This window comes from Aquarana catesbeiana, linkage group LG11 (genome assembly GCF_042186555.1).
Source record: "Aquarana catesbeiana isolate 2022-GZ linkage group LG11, ASM4218655v1, whole genome shotgun sequence".
Taxonomy (NCBI): Eukaryota; Metazoa; Chordata; class Amphibia; order Anura; family Ranidae; genus Aquarana; species Aquarana catesbeiana.
In genome coordinates, this window is record NC_133334.1 from 116853976 (window position 1) to 116872475 (window position 18500).

At 41.3% G+C, this 18500-nt stretch overlaps 1 protein-coding gene across 1 annotated transcript in view; it reads right to left on the reverse strand.

Annotated features, from left to right (window-relative positions):
* Window positions 1-2988: 2988 nt before the first annotated feature.
* The window catches only part of LOC141112287 (solute carrier family 22 member 20-like), a 102220-nt gene continuing 86708 nt past the window's right edge, over window positions 2989-18500 (reverse strand). Inside the window, exons 8-10 of the mRNA XM_073604935.1 lie at window positions 10323-10431; window positions 5877-6080; window positions 2989-3097 (exon numbers count right to left, since the gene is read on the reverse strand). Of these exons, the coding sequence (XP_073461036.1) occupies window positions 2989-3097; window positions 5877-6080; window positions 10323-10431 (422 nt within the window). The remainder of the gene's footprint in view (window positions 3098-5876; window positions 6081-10322; window positions 10432-18500) is intronic.

Here is an 18500-nt window from a genome sequence, read left to right on the forward strand (position 1 = left end):
ATGTTAATTGCCTCCTATCTAAACTGGCCCTAGTAAATGTGTATGTATGAATGTGAGTTAGGGACCTTAGATTATAAGCTCCTTGAGGGCAGGGACTGATGTGAATGTGGAATATATATGTAAAGTGCTAGGTAAAAGTTGCTATACAAGTACCTGTAATAAATAAAAAATATGGAGTGTGCAGTCCAATAGGCACCATTCTGTCTAGTGCACTCTTACTGACCTGGCCCCCACTCTTTCTCAGTGGTATAGGTTTGTGTGAGAACACTTGTGCTATCAGTCATTTATATAAGCATAGAGTGCTGGAGAAGGAGGGCAGGAAGCAGTATTTTTCCAGAGAGAAAAAAAGGGCATCTCCAAATAAAAATTGAAAATTCCCAACATCCAGCAGTACAGGAGTAAAAACAGAAAAAAGTATGAGACTTCTGTTTGTCTTTAAAAGAGATGTAAAAGCAGAAGGTTTTTTATCTTTAGCATTCTATGCATTAAGATAAAAACTTTTGTTTGTAGCAGTCACCCCAGGACCCCCCTAATTACATACCTGAGCCCCATCTCTCTCTAGCGAAGTCTACGAATGTCTAAGCCATCCAGGACACTCCTCCTAATTGGCTGAGACACAGCAGCGGTGCCATTGCCTCAATCAATCAAAGTCAGTCAGCCAATCAGGGGAGAGCGGGGTCGGGGCTCCGTGTCTGAATTGGCAAATGGAGCTGTGACTCGGCTCGGGTGCCCCCATTGGAAGCTGCTGACTGTGGGGGCACTCGATAGGAGGGAGGGGCCAGGAGCAGCAAAGAGGGACCCAAGAAGAGGAGGACCTGGGCTGCTCTGTGCAAAACCAGCTGCACAGAGCAGATAAGTATAACATGTTTGTTATTAAAAAAAAAAAGACTTTATAATCACTTTAAGATATTAAGTTAAGATTAATTACACTCCAGGGATCCCTGTACACTGTTTTTTGCATCCTTGGAACTGCCCCCTAGCTGTAAAACAGGGATCTGTACCCAACAAACTCCTCTCTGTAAAATTCATTCCACTTGAACACTGATCTGGTCTCTGAAGTAGAACATTCAGGCTGCATTCACACCTGAGCAGACCTATTTTTAGGCTTTTTTATTTGAGTTTTGAGCGTTTTTAAAAGTGTATTACATGCATTTTACAGCCAATAGAAGGCATTAGGGGGAAGAGAGGTGGAGGAGATTAGGGGTAGATAGCTGCTGTTTGAGCAGAAAACACACAACAAAATGCTTGTAAAACACCCAGAGGCCATTGAAATTAGTCGAAAGTGCCTTGTTGAATGTTTTAGAGATTCAAGTAGAAAATTGCTCAGATGTAAAGGGGGCCAGTGCTGTGTCTGTTTTGGAGAACAGTTTCAAAGTAGAGGGTGATGGATGTTTAAATAATGCAGATGTATGATGTAGCTGACCAAGCTATCTATCTAATCTAAGATCATGACACAGTAATAATCTGAATTCCAAGCTTCAGCTTTCAACTATCAATGACAGTAATCGTCTCTCATCGTCTCACACTGACAGAGTGTGCGGTAAGGAGAGCCAATCAGCGGCATCTCCTCGCAGAGGAGAACAGGGCATGTAATCAGGGCACTGATCATCAGTGCCCTGGTTACAGTAAAGCCCCAGAAGGGCCACCAATCAATGCCCATGAGTGCCACCAATCAATGCCCATCAGTGACACAAATCAGTGCCCATCAGTGACACAAATCAGTGCCCATTACTGGTGCCAGTCAGTGCTACCTTTTAGTGCCCATCAGTGCCTGCTCATCAGTGTTGCCCATCAATTCCCATCAGTGCCCATCAGTGCTGCCTATCAGTACCACCAGTGCCACCTATCAGTGCGGCATAATAGTGCCTCCTCATCAGTGCCAATAAGTGCTGCCTTATCAGTGCCCATAAGTGCCACCTCATCAGTGACCATCAGTGTAGCATATCAGTGCCACCTCCTCAGTGCACATCAGTGAAGGAGAAAAATTACTTATTTACAAAATTTACTGAGGGAAACTTTTTTTTTTTTTTTTTAATTTTCCTTTTTTTTCCCTTTTTTTTTTTTTTGTAAAAAATAAAAAACCCAGCGGTGATTGAATACCACCAAAACAAAGCTCTGTTTGTGTGAAGAAAATTATTAAAAATTCATTTGGGTACAGTGTTGCATGACCACACAATTATCATTTAAAGTGCGACAGCGCTGAAAGCTGAAAAATGGCCTGGGCAAGAAGGGGGTGAAAGTATTGAGGTGGTTAAGGTTCTGTTTTTTAAACTTATGAAACATAAAATGCTTGTAGCTGGTCAAACTGTCACAGAATACCTCAAACACACAATGTGATTTGTATCATTACAAGGAATTTCTCTTTTGTGATGTGAATTTAAACAAACATATTTAAGATTGTATTGTTTTTCCTAAACACATAGGCATTGAAAAAATGGTCTTGGTGTCTTGATTGTAATTTGCACACACGATTTCTGCTACTATAGACTAACTGTCAACGCATTAACTAAACATGTTGTATCCATGCCTAGCTTAAAGTGGTTGTATACCCTTTTTTTGCATTTTTACCTACAGGTAAGCCTATAATAAGGCTTACCTGTAGGTAAAATGAATATCTGAATGAATGAACGAATATGAATATATTCACTTTGCATGCAGTCGCTGACGTCAGCGGCAAATGCGATGTGAAGGTCCGGCTGAAGGTCCGGCAGACACTGCAGGTCCTTGCCGGAAATAAGTCTCCCGCGCATTCGCGGGAGTGATGACATCGCGGCTCTAGCCACTCACAGCGCCGGAGCCGTGAACCCGGAAGACAAGCCGAGGGGAAATGTCAGCTTCCTCGACGTGGACCGGGATCAGCTGCCGACGCCTCATTCTAAGGTAAGTATTTCATAATGCGGTACATACTAGCTCATTATGCCTTTTGCCTTACAGGTTTTAAAATAAAAATAAAAAAATTGTGCGGGTATACAACTGCTTTAAGGCTGATTACACTGTTTCCAGTAAGAGTCTTTTTGAAGGCTGAGCTTGAGGTTGGCTCTGTGTAAGGGGGACTTCCTCTTTTGGGATGATCCTTTGTATATCTTTACCTTTAGATCTGTAAAAAGATAAAGAATATATAGGCATTGTCTTTTGATTTTGGGACAAGCAAGTACATTTCAAATAAATATTTGGAAAAGAATATAGCCAGTTAGTCACCCTTTTGCTTCCAAGAAAAAAAATCCAAAAACAAGACTGAATACTTACCTCTGGACGGTGCTGTCTTCAAGTGCTAAAATCTCTGGCATTCAACATTTTTGGAAGTGTCAGATGCCTGCATCTCTCGCTGTGCACCGTGGTTCCATTCTGCTGGGTTAATGTCATTGCAGTCTTGACGCAGGGACTGATGAGAGGAACCATTGAGCACAGTGGGGGACCAGGGTGTTCGAAATAAAGATTCTGCTGTAGGATTTAGAATTTGAAGACAGAGTCTTAAAGTCTTCGCTTGCCGTAGACGTTAGATTTTTTTATAATCAGAACTATATAAGTTTTTTTAATCATGACTTTAATTGTGCTTTTACAACTGCTGCTGCCCATATATTAATTTTATATTGATCTACAAATCCTAATGCACCTTTAACAGAGCAAATGTTTTCCATGAAGTGTTTGTGTTTTATTGTTATACAGAAAGCTCATTGTATGCTATTCCCTGAAGAAGAGGACGAATCATTGGCAAAACAATTGTGATATGATTTTATTAAACAAAGAAAAAACTCCTACTAGTTTGTCTTTAGTCTGTCACTTTGGGGAGAGATCCTGCCCTGTCAGTAACTTAATGCTTATTTCTCTTTTTCTAACCATTAATATTTAACTTTTTTTATTTTATTTTGTTTGTTAATTTGTTAAGTGTTGCATTAAAAAAAAGTGCAAAATGTAAAAAAAAAATAGTTTTATAAGGTACATAACTTTGCAATGCTTTGTATCAAAATCATAATTTTAATAAAATTTTAAACATGATAAGTTATAGAGACCAATTATATGTATACATTTTATCGACAGTAATTCTATTTTTAAACTACGGTAGATAAAATGTATACATATAATTTGTCTCTATAATTTGTTCCAATTTTTCTCATTGTGGACAGTTTCTCTAAGGGCAGATAAATCCACCTCCCTTTACCTCCTTGAACTCAGCCCAGAACTTTGGGTCTGCTTTCTGGAACATGGAACCCAGGATGCCGCTGTGAGATCAGGGTTACATCACCAGTACCTCACACGACCAGGAAGTGAAAAATAATTGTAAGTAAAAGCAAAAAAAAAAAAATGAATGTTAGATAATTTCTGAATGCAGAGCTGTATGCAGCTGTGACTTTTAGCAAAAGAGTAGAAAGGTCTGCTTTATGCAAGGTATTGTAGAATAAACAAAACCACAGCACAAATTTAAAAATTGTGCAGGTCAATTGGAGGTGCATAGATGTGAGAGTTGAAGTGGTTAACACTTAGTGCATAACAGGTACACCTAAGTGGTCATACGCAACTTCATTGAAACAAATTAGATATTAGATTAGACTTTACATTGCTTGAGCTATGTATAGACTGAACGTGAAACATTTCATGTTCTAAAAGGAGAAAAAAAAAGAATAAATTGATTCAATTTGAACAAAAATAAGCAGGTTGTATTGTCTATCTTTTCTACAGATCTGTAGTACTCAGTACTTTTTGGCTTGCCCTTAGCAGAGGAGAAATATAACTCTTTCATGCCTAAGCCTATTTCTGACATTTGTTGCTTACAAGTTAAAATCCGTATTTTTTGCTAGAAAATTAATTACAACCCCCAAACATTATATATATATATTTTTAGCAGAGACCCTAGGGAATAAAATCATTGCAATATTTAATGTCACACGGTATTGCAGCGGTCTTTTAAACACAATTTTTTGGGAAAAAATACACTTTCATGAATTAAAAAAACTAAACAGTAAAGTTAGCCCACTTTTTTTGTATAATGTAAAAGAGGATGATATGCCAAGTAAATAAATACTGAACATGTCATGCTTTGAAATTGCGCACACTCGTGGAATGGTGACAAACTATGGTACCTAAAAATCTTAGGTGACGATTTAAAAAAATGTAATGGTTACCAGGTTAGAGTTACAGAGGAGGTCTTTCGCTAGAATTATGGCGCTCACTCTGACGATCGCGGCGATACCTCACATGTGATATTTGAACACCGTTTACATATGCAGGTGCGACTTACATATGCGTTTTTTTTTCTGCACAGGGACAGGGGCACTTTAAAAAAAAATCTTTTTTTTCTTATTTATTTATTTTTTTTTTTTTTACATTGTCCCTTAAAAAAAAATGTGATCACTTTTATTGCTGTCACAAGGAATGTAAACATGTAAAAGACCCCAAATCCCTCCTTTGCACTCAGTATTCAGAACGCCAAAATCGACTATTCTAAATACTGTCATTTTTTTTAAATCGGCGTCATTGGCAGCCGAGTAAACTGGAACTGACGTTGTGATGTTGCTTCCATGTTTTTACATAGGAGACTTGATCAAAGCGCCAGATCGTGGATGGGGTCTCCCAGTGGGACAGGAGGCCCAGAAGAGTGGCGGAAGGAGGCGGGAGGGGGGGACGTCCCCTCTTGCTGCTTTATGATAACATCCGAGCATTTTTTAGCCGCATGGGTTGTTATTACTAAAAAGCCAACCGCTTGCTCTAAAAAATGGTACTGGGGTACAGGCATCACCCCGGTTTAACCCCTTCAAGCCATGAAAGCAAATTTGTGGACGGTCTGCGCTAAGGGGATAACATAGCACTCAAAAAAGCAGATGTTATTTTTTAAAATGGCAGGAATCAAGACCTGAAAATGTGATTTTAGGTTACCATACCTGGCTTCAACTTCTTCTATTGTATCTGGCAGCTGTAGATTACAAGTTTCATTTAAAAACACAGCTACAATCCCAGATATTATTGCTGCCACTCCATATGTCGCTGGAGGAAAGATAGGAGAAATCTCTGATAACATCAAAACCAATGGAGCAACCATGGAGCCCATGCGGGCTTTCATAGCAACAACCCCCATTCCACTCTGTCTGGAAAAAATAAAGGAAGATCATTTTAATAAAGCAAAATTTCAATTTATGTTTTCCAGTGCTGACTTTTATGTGACATGATATATCCTCAAAGTTAACCTGTGTTTATTGTAAGGCAGCTGTACAAAGTGAACGTATATAAGGAGATTTACTAAAACTGGTGCACACAGAATCTGGTGCAGCTGTGCATGGTAACCAATCAACTTATAACTTCAGCTTGTTTAATGGCACCATTCACACCTAGGCACCGTTTTGAATCGCAAATGGAATTGCTGCAATTCTGCCCGCGATTCCAAATGGCGGCAAAACACGGTATATGTTTGCGATGCCATTATACAATTTTCCCACGATTGTCGCGTGATAAATTGTGCTGCAATGCTCAATGCTGTCGCCCAAAAGAACCTCCTGCTCCTTTTTGAGCGTCAAGCTTCGCGTGTTGCGATTTTGCCTCAAATGCAGCGCAATTTATTGCGGCAAAAACCACACCACGATTGGAGTGCCATTAAGAAGTAATGGCATCGCAAACGTGTCCGCCCGCGATTCAAATCGCCTAGGTGTGAACGGAGTCTTAAGCTTTGACAATAAAACCTGGAAGCCGATCGGTTTCTATGCAGAGCTGCACTAGATTCTGTGTGCATCAGTTTTAGTAAATCCCTGCATAGGTGTCAAAACACATGGTCAGAGTCTTTGTTCCTCTATTGGGAGCTCCAATGCCTATGCAGCTCTTATAAAGAGAAAATTGAGTACTGACCGAGATTTTTTTATTTGCACTAACCTATTATTTTTTAGGATGAGCTTTCCGTGTATGTCCCCTTCTTTAAGGTCCAACTGATTCACAAAAGTTTTAGCACAATGTTAAAATGTTAAAAAAAAACAAAAAACACAATCTCTGAGGGAAAGGAAAAAGAAGAAAAAAACACATACAAATCAATGTGTATGGCAATGGTAATAAAGCTATCAGCAAGTGAGATAGGACAGAGGGAAAGCTATGGACTGGAGGGGGGTGGGGGAGAATGATAGTCACAGAGGGGGTCGTAAAACTGTAGTATAATAAGTAAGGTAACCAATATCTAAATTTAGGCCATTATTTTTTGTGGTCCTGTTTCACCAGCATAAGATCCTAAGCTACGCCTTTTGCATTGGATGAGGTACACAACATTACTGGAGGTACAGCTGTATGATCCCATGAAGGTCCCATTTGTGTGTGTGACACTTTTGGATAGATTGGATTGATCTGGTTGCACAGTTTGCAGCATTTTTTTATTGCAGGGTTTGTTTCCTTTTTTTGTAACTTCATAATCAGAGTGAAGTTTTCTGCTGATTAGTTTATGTCTAAGGTTGGGTGGTTGTCTGAAAGCCAATAATGGGGGTTGTTGGAATATTTCTTTCAGTTTCATCCTCTGTTATAATGGGTTGTAAATCTTTGATTATCTTTTTGATCCCTTCTAGTGTTGGGTTGTATGTGGTGACTAGAGGTACTCATTATTTGTTTTTTCTCTGTGTATTGGAGAAGATTTTCTCTTCGGGTTTTCAAGGCTGTGTTTATGCTGTTGTTGATGGTTTTGTCTTTGTAACCTTTCTTATGCAAGGAGTCTACCAGTGTTATGAGATGTTTATCTCTGTCTTCTGGGTCTGAACATATTCGGTGGTATCTGATGGCCTGGCTGTGTATGATGGCTTGTTTAGTGTGTTGGGGGTGAAAGCTGGAATTATGGAGATAGCTGCATCGGTCAGTCAGTTTTCTGTATGTTGAAGTGTGTAGCTTGTCATCCCTGATGTATACTAAAATAGAACAGAAGTTGCAAGAGAGGATGAATTTGCACAGACATACCATCAAGAAATATAAAGAAGTTTTTTTATTTACAATTTATTTATTTTAATTTATTTACTTATTATTTATTTATTTATTTAAATGTATTTCAATTTATTTAGTTGTTAAAGGGATTTTCAGAACTATCCAGGAAAGGAATATGTTTGAACTAAGAATACTTCTTTGTGACACGAAAAATAATGGCCTAAATGTAGATTTTGGTTTCCTTACCCATTATACTACAGTTATATGACCCCCTCTGTGACTATCATCCCCCCCCCCCCCCCCCCCCCTCCAGTCCATAGCTCTCCCTCTGTCTTATCTCACTTGCTGTGAGCTTTATTACCATTGCCATACACATTGATTTGTATGTGTTTGTTTTTCTTTTTTTTCTATTTCCTTTCCCTCAGAGATTGTGTTTTTTTTAACATTCTGCTAAAACTTTTGTGAATCAGTACTGCTTGAACCTTGAAGAAGAGGACATACCCCGAAAGCTCGTTCTGAAAAATTATATGTTAGTTCAAATAAAAGAGTATCATGGACAGTACTCAATTTTCTCTGTCACAATTGCACTAATACGGATACAATCACCTCAAGTATGATGGAAGATACAGCTCTTATATGCAAGTAGGGAGTTCATTTGCTTAGGTTGTAATTTGTCTATTTCCATTCTGCCTTCAATGCCCCTTTCAAGAATGTACTAATAGCATGGCAAAGAAATAAGTCTGAGACAGGGCCAATCACAACTTCAAGTTATAAATTACATTTTGCATATTAGAACTCCCAAAGCTTTGGGGATCCTGGAGAGTTCTATAAGGCATTTCACAATTTTCACATGCCCAGTGCAGCTGTTATACTGTAGGGATAGTAAGTAACTGCATTAAAATACAACCTAGATAATGGAAAATTGTTATTAATTCTCACTGTAATTTTCCTTTCCTGGTCCATCCTCATGTCAGCACACTATGGCTTAACTGTTCCACATTAACCCTCAGAACCACTTTCTTCCAGCATAATAAATCCCTGTTCTGCCCTCCCCCTCGTGTTCTCTTTTGTAGCGACAGGCCAGGGAGGGAAGTAAAGTTGTGCTGACATAAGGACGGACCAGGAAAGGAAAATTACGGTGAGCATTAATAACAATTTTCAGTTTTCCTGGTCGTCCTCCCGTCAGCACACTATGGAATATACCCAAGCCAATATAGGGTGGGAAAGAAACGAAAAAACTCGCCCACATCTATGCTTCCCCACACTTTAATAAATGAATTGGTCAAAGGAGTCGACACTATCGCCGAAGAACTAGCGGCGACTACGTCCAGTTTGTAGTGCCAAGCAAAAGTTTCACCGGAAATCCAGCTAGCGGTCCTGCATATGTCCTCCACCGGGATTACCTGTCAGTACTAAATGCTTTATCTCAACCCTCTAACTGCTACATCTGCAGAACAGCTTGTTCTGTTGAAAAACTACAGGCTTACTGGCCAGATCACCAGGGGAAAATAAAAGAAAGACTAAAAAAAAAGTCTAAAAAAGAAAACAAATGCAACCATCACATCTAAGATTTGGTGGGCTGCAATACAATAAATGTTGCTTTTGGGTTTAATACAACTCTAAATAAACAAAATAAATATTTTTCAGGTTAATATTAAATATTCCATATGAATGTTTGCCTTTTTGTTTACAATTAGCAGGTGCAGTTTTTGGAACCATATGTTTTAAGCTCCTGGTCTTACTTGTTTTAAACTGCCTGTTGTTAAGGGTGTTAAGGGAGCTCAATAGCGCAAACTGGAAATTACACACACAAGTTACAGTATGAGTCAGTGAAGTGATAACAACAAAGTAACTTTTGACTTTACAGCATTCTAATTTACTAGCAAGCTTGCTACATACTGAGAAAAGGCAGGTGGGGCAGTGTATTAAAAAGATACATAATATTTGAAAAAGAAAAAAACTGTTATTCGGAATTTACCTAAAAAGTAATGAACCTGGGAAAGGAACAACAATAAAATCTAAGAGCCAGAAAAAGTTTTAAGCTGGATTCACACTTCCGCAATGCAGTCAGGTCTGGCCTTACCGCAATACAACGTAGGTGAGTTAAGGCAATAAAAAAAAAAAAAAGGGTAATGTCTGATTTTAAGCATATTGGTTTGCCTTAATGTAATGCACATTAACAAGTGCCATAATGCACATTAACATGCATGCATTAACGCAGCTCATATAAGTAAATGGGGCCTTAAACAAAACAGATCTTTCCAGTGACAATAACAGAAAGGTTCATAGATGTTATGTAGCGGAAGAAATACCCTTCGGCCAGCCAATCAAAGAGGGCTCCTAAATTTTTATCAATATTATCTAGTATTACATAGGCAGTCATAGTAAACCTTTGCAGTCCAGTCATTAAGTCCTCGAGTGATTGTGTTTGCAATATGTCAACATACCTGATAACAGTTGGGAATAGCTCACTAGAATACAGGTAAGCACAGCAAAATGAAGAGGCCAGACAGCCTTTACCGAAAACAGCCAATACTACTCGCACAATTCTCAGATCTAAAAAGGAGAAAGTCTTTTTTTGAACAAATAGGGCTGTAATGAGTGATATGACACATAATACTTTTCTTAGCAAAATACTTACAGTATCTACCTTCTTCTGAGCTGCATCAACTTTGGATAAGTTTAAATGGGGATCGATCTCCATCAACACCACTGGAAAGTCAGTCAACCCCCAAACGCAAAACACATGGAATTTTGAGGAGCATTACTTGAACAACAAGGGCAGTGTGAGCCCCTTTAATTCAAATTTCAGCATGTCAAATGAATGGCAAAAGCTATAGAAAATAATTTCTATTGCTCAGCTATTCCATGTTAATTTGATATATTAATTATGGGTTATAGCATTAAAGTGTATGTTTTAGCTAAAAAGCAAGGAATATATACTTAGTACAGCTCTCCAATACATGCACATTTCCCCATTTTTTTAAAAATTGCTGCAAATAAAGAAAAATACTGTACATGATGATCCTGACAGAAATGTGGTCAGCATCTAACTTTTTGTAGTAAGATGACAGCATTCTCCCTGCTGTACTGAAATCCCCAGTAGTGTTATCAGCCCTGTTTAAAGTATTCCTTGCTGGATTACAGAACACCTCCATTTATGTTATGGAGGTGAGGAGGGGCCTGTTCTATCAACAGGGGAGAATGGGGTAGGCCTGACAACACTGTTTGGGATTTCAGTGCAAAAGAGGCCCGAGTCTTCAGCTAACTACAGGAAGTTAGGAGCCAAGTTTATTTCAGCCAGGTTCATAAGGTATTTTTCTGTACATGTAATGTTTTTAAAGAGATGGGCGGCACAGTGGTGTAGTGGGTAGCAATCTCACCTAGCAGTAAGAAGGGTCGCTGGTTCGAATCCCAACCACGACACTACCTGCCTAGAGTTTGCATGTTCTCCCTGTGCGTGCGTAAGTTTCCTCCGGGTACTCCGGTTTTCTCCCACACTCCAAAGACATGCTGGTAGGTTAATTGGATCCTGTCTAAATTGTCCCTAGTATGCATGAATGTGTGTTAGGGACCTTAGATTGTAAGCTCCTTGGCGGTAGGGACTGATGTGAATGTATAATGTATATGTAAAGCGCTGCGTAAATTGACGGCGCTATATAAGTACCTGAAATAAATAAAATAAATAAATAAGAGATAAAACATGGGGAAATGTGCATGTACTGAACAGATGTACCGCATATGTTTTTTTTCTTGCCCAAACACTTTAACACCATGTCAATATCTTATCTCACATTATTTATTACAAGTATTTTTTAAAGCGCTGGCAATTGCCATTAAACTTTTCATTCACATCAGTCCCTGCTGTAGAGGAGCTTACAATCTAAGGTCATTACATGCATACATGCATACATGCACATACTAAGGCCAATTTAAAGTGATAGTAAACATTTTTTTTTTCTTTTAAATAACAAACATATTATACTTACCCGCTCTGTGCAAGGGTTTTGCACAAAGCGGCCCCAGTCTTCCTTTTCTGGGGTCCCCTCGGCGGCGCTCCTGGCTCCTCCTCTTTATTGAGTGCCTCCACGGAGAGCCGCATTCCATGGGGGCACCCGTGCAGGCACGTTCCCAAGTGCTGCTGCTGCATTCATTGACACAAACAGCAGGACTCGGCCTTGCCCCTGGCTCTGGTGTCATTGGATTTGATTGACAACAGCGGAAGCCAATGGCTCCTGCTGCTATCAATCTATCCAAGCAGGACCCGAGACAGCGGCTGGAGCTGCTAGGCTCGTGCTTATCGCTGGAATGATTGGGTTCAGGTAAGAAAAAGGGGGGCTCTGGGGGTGGGGCGCTGCAGCACAGAAGGTTTTTCACCTTAATGCATAGAATGCATTAAGGTGAAAAACCACGAGACTGTACAACTCCTTTAAACAGGAGACAACTGCCCTATCAATACACCTTGGAGTATGAGAGGAAACCAGAGAATCCAGAGGAAACCAACACAAGCAAAGAGAGAACATGCAAACTCCATGCAGGCATTGTCCTGGTTGATCTTCAAAACAAGGACTATAGTGCTGCAAGGCAGAAGGCTAACCACTAAGTGTCATTAACCAGTTGCCGACCGCCTAACGCAGATATACTGCGGCAGAATGGCACGGGCAGGCAAAATCACGTACCTGGTACGTGATCTGCCTTCCGCGGCCTGGGGGCCGCATCGCGCCCCCCCCCCCCCCCCGGTGCCCGAGGCGGTTGGCTTCATTGGGGAAGCGATACAGGCTGAGGGGGAGGCCACTCATTTGTGGCCACCCCCTCGCGATCGCTCCCCACGAATGAAAATCTTCCTCTGCTGCTGTAATGTAAACAGCGGCAGAGGAAGGGATGTCATCTCTCCTCGTGTCGGTCTTTTTGTTCCGGCGCAGAGGAGAGAAGACATCAATGTGAGTTGCACCAACACTACACTTTCAGTAGAACACACTAGGCACACTTTTCACCCCCCGATCACCCTCCTGTACCCCCTGTCACAGTGGCACCAATAGCAGTTTTTTGTTTTTTTTGCATTGGTGTCAGTTTGTGACAGTTATAAGTGGTAGGGCAGTTAGGGTTAGCCCCCTTTAGGTCTAGGGTACCCCCTTTAGGTCTAGGGTACCCCCCTAACCCCCCCTAATAAAGTTTTAACCCCTTGATCACCCCCCGTCGCCAGTGTCACTAAGCGATCGTTTTTTTTGCTCGCTGTATTAGTGACACAGGTGACGCTAGTTAGGGAGGTAAGTATATAGGTTCGCCGTCAGCGTTTTATAGCGACAGGGACCCCCATATACTACCTAATAAAGGTTTTAACCCCCTGATTGCCCCCAATTAACCCTTTCACCAGTGATCACCGTATAACTGTTACGGGTGACGTTGGTTAGTTAGTTTGTTTTTTATAGTTTATTATAGTTTCAGGGCACCCGCCGTTTATTACCTTATAAAGGTTTAACCCCCTAATCGCCCAGCGGAGATATAAGTTATGTTTTTAGGGTCAGATAAGGTCTGCGTCGCTCCAGGCAGCGTTAGGTCAGTGCCAGTACTGCTAACACCCATGCACGCAGCATACACCTCCCTTAGTGCTATAGTATCTGAACGGATCGATATCTGATCCGATCAGATCTATACTAGCGTCCCCAGCAGTTTAGGGTTCCCAAAAACGCAGTGTTAGCGGGATCAGGCCAGATACCTGCTAGCACCTGCGTTTTGCCCCTCGGCCCGGCCCGGCCCAGCCCACCCAAGTGCAGTATCGATCGATCACTGACACTTACAAAACACTAAGCACACATAACTGCAGCGTTTGCAGAGTCAGGCCTGATCCCTGCGATCGCTAACAGTTTTTTGGTAGCATTTTGATACAGTCGCTGACAGTCAGGAGCTTTTTTGCCTGTGAGTCTCACTAGTGTACCACTAAATTTAGAGCCCAAAATGGCAAATCGAAGGTACACTAGTGAAGATGCCTACACGTTTCTGAGCATGACAGATAGTGAAGAGGAAGTCACTCATCTGTCAAATTCAGGCTCAGAATATGATCCTGTAGACAACAGTGGCTCCATGACAGATAGCTCTGACAACGGAGTTGTGGTCCCTGCCAAGGTCAGGCGTACCAGACCCCAATCTTCTTCTTCTGTCCTTGAAGTGCAAGAACCGCAGGTCCCTCGTATGGAGCAGAGAACTACTACCGCTTCTATTCCTTCTGGTGAACTGGCAAGCACCAGCGGCTTAGTACACCCTGGTCGTATATCGAGCACTGCAGTACCACTTGGTGATGTGGCAAATCCCATAAGTGCAGTTCAAGCTGGTGAGGTGGCAAGCACAAGTAGTGTACCGCTGCCACCAAGAAGACGAACACAGGCCCGTCGTGCCCATAGTGCCCTTCCTGCTGCATGCACCAATCCAAATTGGGAACCCACCACTTCTGCAGCACCCGTACTTCCCCCATTCACTGGCCAACCCGGCAATCAGGTGGAAACAGTTGATTTATGTCACTGGATTTTTTTTCGCTGTTTTTCACCGAAGATCTCTATAGATCTATTGTGGACCAAAGCAATTTGTACGCTGATCAACACATCGCCACTATTCCCCAGTCCTCCCTTGCCGAATTTAAGATCTTTCTGGGCCTTTCCCTCAACATGGGCATAAATAAACAGAGTGAGTTGCGGTCATATTGGTCCACTGACCCAATTTACCATATGCCCGTGTTCTCTGCCTCCATGACCAGGGCACGATACGAGCAGATTTTGCAGTTCATGCACTTCAACAACAATGAACTCTGTCGTCCTCGTGGAGACCCTGGATACGATCGGCTCTACAAAATTCGGCCCCTCGTAAACCACTTCAACTAACATTTTGCAGACTTGTTCACTCCCCATCAAGTTGTCTGCGTTGATGAGTCCCTGATTAAGTTTTCTGGCCGCTTGTCATTCAAACAGTACCTTCCCAGCAAGCGTGCCAGATACGGGGTCAAGATGTATAAGCTCTGTGACAGGGCCACAGGCTATATATGTAGTTTTATGGTTTACGAGGGCAAAGATAGTCACGTAGAGCCGAGAAACTGCCCTGACTACATAGGAAGCGCTGGCAAGATTGTGTGGGACTTGGTGTCACCACTCGGAAAGGGGTACCACTTGTACGTGGACAATTATTACACGAGCGTGCCACTTTTTAGTCACCTTTTTGATCATCAGATTGGAGCATGTGGCACCGTGCGACCTAATCGCTGGGCTTTCCCCAGCGGCTTGTAGATTCCCGTCTTAGGCTGGGGGAGAGAGCCTGCTTGCAGTGTAATAATTTGCTCGCTATGAAGTGGAGGGATGATAAGAATGTTTTCGTTCTTACCTCCCTTCATGCAGACATGACGGTCCAAATTACTACGGCGACTAGTGTTGTGGAGAAACCCCTCTGTGTCCACGAATATAGCCAGACGCTAGTTCAAAAAAGTGTCTGTTTATTTATTTCAATTGGCTTTGCTGAACGCTTATGTGCTATACAGAGCTTCAGGACGGACTGGATCCTTCCTTAAATTCCAGGAAGAGATCGTCAGAGCCCTTCTGTTTCCAAATGCAGTAAGCCGGCTGCATGTGAGGCATTTTCTTTATGTCCTCCCGAGTACCCCTACCCAACGAGCCCCCCAAAAAAGATGTCATGTCTGCAGCAAGCGCGGATTTAGGCGTGACACCCGGTATTATTGTCCCTCCTGTCCTGACAATCCTGGTCTTTGCATTGGTGAATGTTTTGAACGCTACCATACACTAGTTGAGTATTAGCGTAGGGTACAGCACTGCACAGACTAGGACACACTTTCACAGGGTCTCCCAAGATGCCATCGCATTTTGAGAGACCCAAACCTGGTACCAGTTACAAAAGTTAAAGTTACAAAAAAAAGTGTAAAAAAAAAAAAAAAGTAAAAAAAAAAAAAACCACAAAAAAATATAACAAAAAAACAAAAATAGTTGTCGTTTTATTGTTCTCTCTCTCTATTCTCTCTCTATTATTGTGCTCTTTTTTACTGTATTCTATTCTGCAATGTTTTATTGTTGTTATGTTTTTATCATGTTCGGTAACCATTTTTTTGTTTTCAGGTACGCCATTCAGCTGCAGAGCGGATTTATTTATCTTGACAGCAACAGCGTTTGCTCCCACGATACATAAAGCCGTGACTCCAGCGCTGTCGGAGGTGATTTCACCACCACAGTTACATACTTCAGCATATATGCCGAAGCGTGGGGGCAGCAGTGGGTGGAGGAGCGATTTGCTCCTGCCTTTTGCGGGAGGATGCCCCCATGCTTCGGCATATATATATTTTAGGCACAGGTTGCGTTTAAATGTTTTATTTTTTACTTTATTTTGTATTTGCTTTGCAGGTATGGTAAGTCTTACTGTTATATTGTAATGTTACTTTGTTTTATTGTTAACCATCATTTGCTTAGCAGGTACGCCATTCAGTTGCAGCGCGGATTTATTTATCTTGACAGCAACAGCGTTTGCTCCCACGATACATAAAGCCGTGACTCCAGCGCTGTCGGAGGTGATTTCACCACCACAGTTAAATACTTCAGCATATATGCCGAAGCGTGGGGGCAGCAGTGGGTTTCGGAGCGATTTGCTCCTACCTTTTGCGGGAGGATGCCCCCACGCTTCGGCATATATAAACGGTGCATGTATGCCCATCATTAGAAGTGGGTGGATGAAGGGAGGTATTCTAATGGTGGGCATACCCACCGATCAATATCTTTTTTTCGTTCAGCCCACAGGCTGCATGAAAAAAAAGTTTACAATATATGCCCAACAAGGACCAGCAATGTACTGGTATGTTGCTGGACTTTGAGTGGTTATACCAGAATGATGCCTGCAGGTTTAGGTATCAACTTGGTATCATTCTTTTCAGCCAGCGGTCGGCTTTTATGTAAAAGCAATCCTAGTGGCTAACTAGCCTCTAGATTGCTTTTACAACCAGTGGGAGGGAATGCCCCCCCCACCAACTTCCATGTTTTTCTCTGGCTCTCCTGTCCCAACAGGGAACCCGAGAATGCAGCCGGTGATTCGGCCAGCTGACCATAGAGGTGATCAGAGACCAGAATGGCTACAATCATCTCTATGGTCTAAGAAACCGGAAGCTACGAGCATTTTTTTACTTAGATTTCGCCGGATGTAAACAGCGCCATTGGGAAATTGGGAAAGCATTTTATCACACCAATCTTGGTGTGGTCAGATGCTTTGAGGGCAGAGGAGAGATCTAGGTTCTAATAGACCCCAATTTTTTCAAAAAAAAGTACCTGTCACTACCTATTGCTATCATAGGGGATATTTACATTCCCTGAGATAACAATAAAATTATTAAAAAAATGAAAGGAACAGTTTAAAAATAAGATAAAAAAGCAAAAAAATAATAAAGAAAAAAAAAAAAAAAAAAAAGCACCCCTGTCCCCCCCGGCTCTCACGCAAAGGCGAACGCAAGCGTCGGTCTGGCGTCAAATGTAAACAGCAAATGCACCATGCATGTGAGGTATCACCGTGAAGGTCAGATCGAGAGCAGTAATTTTAGCAGTAGACCTCCTCTGTAAATCTAAAGTGGTAACCTGTAAAGGCTTTTAAAGGCTTTTAAAAATGTATTTAGTTTGTCGCCACTGCACGTTTGTGCACAATTTTAAAGCATGTCATGTTTGGTATCCATGTACTCGGCCTAAGATCATCTTTTTTATTTCATCAAACTTTTGGGCAATATAGTGTGTTTTAGTGCATTAAAATTTAAAAAAGTGTGTTTTTTCCCAAAAAAATGCGTTTGAAAAATCGCTGCGCAAATACTGTGTGAAAAAAAAAAATGAAACAGGAACCATTTTAATCTGTAGGGCATTTGCTTTAAAAACATATATAATGTTTGGGGGTGCAAAGTAATTTTCTTGCAAAAAAAAATAATTTTTTCATGTAAACAAAAAGTGTCAGAAAGGGCTTTGTCTTCAAGTGGTTAGAAGAGTGGGTGATGTGTGACATAAGCTTCTAAATGTTGTGCATAAAATGCCAGGAAAGTTCAAACCCCCCCCAAATGACCCCATTTTGGAAAGTAGACACCCCAAGCTATTTGCTGAGAGGCATGTCGAGTCCATGTAATATTTTATATTGTGACACAAGTTGCGGGAAAAAGGCACATTTTTTTTTTTTTGTACAAACTTGTCACCAAATGATATATTGCTCAAACATGCCATGGGAATATGTGAAATTACACCCCAAAATACATTCTGTTGCTTCTCCTGAGTACGGGGATACTACATGTGTGAGACTTTTTGGGAGCCTAGCCGCGTACGGGACCCCGAAAACCAAGCACCGCCTTCAGGCTTTCTAAGGGCGTACATTTTTGATTTCACTCTTCACTGCCTATCACAGTTTCGGAGGCCATGGAATGCCCAGGTGGCATAAACCCCCCAAATTACCCTATTTTGGAAAGTAGACACCCCAAGCTATTTGCTGAGAGGTATAGTGAGTATTTTGCAGACCTCACTTTTTTTCACAAAGTTCTGAAAATTGAAAAAAGAAAAAAAATAATTTTTCTTGTCTTTCTTCATTTTCAAACAAAATGAGAGCTGCATAATACTCAACATGCC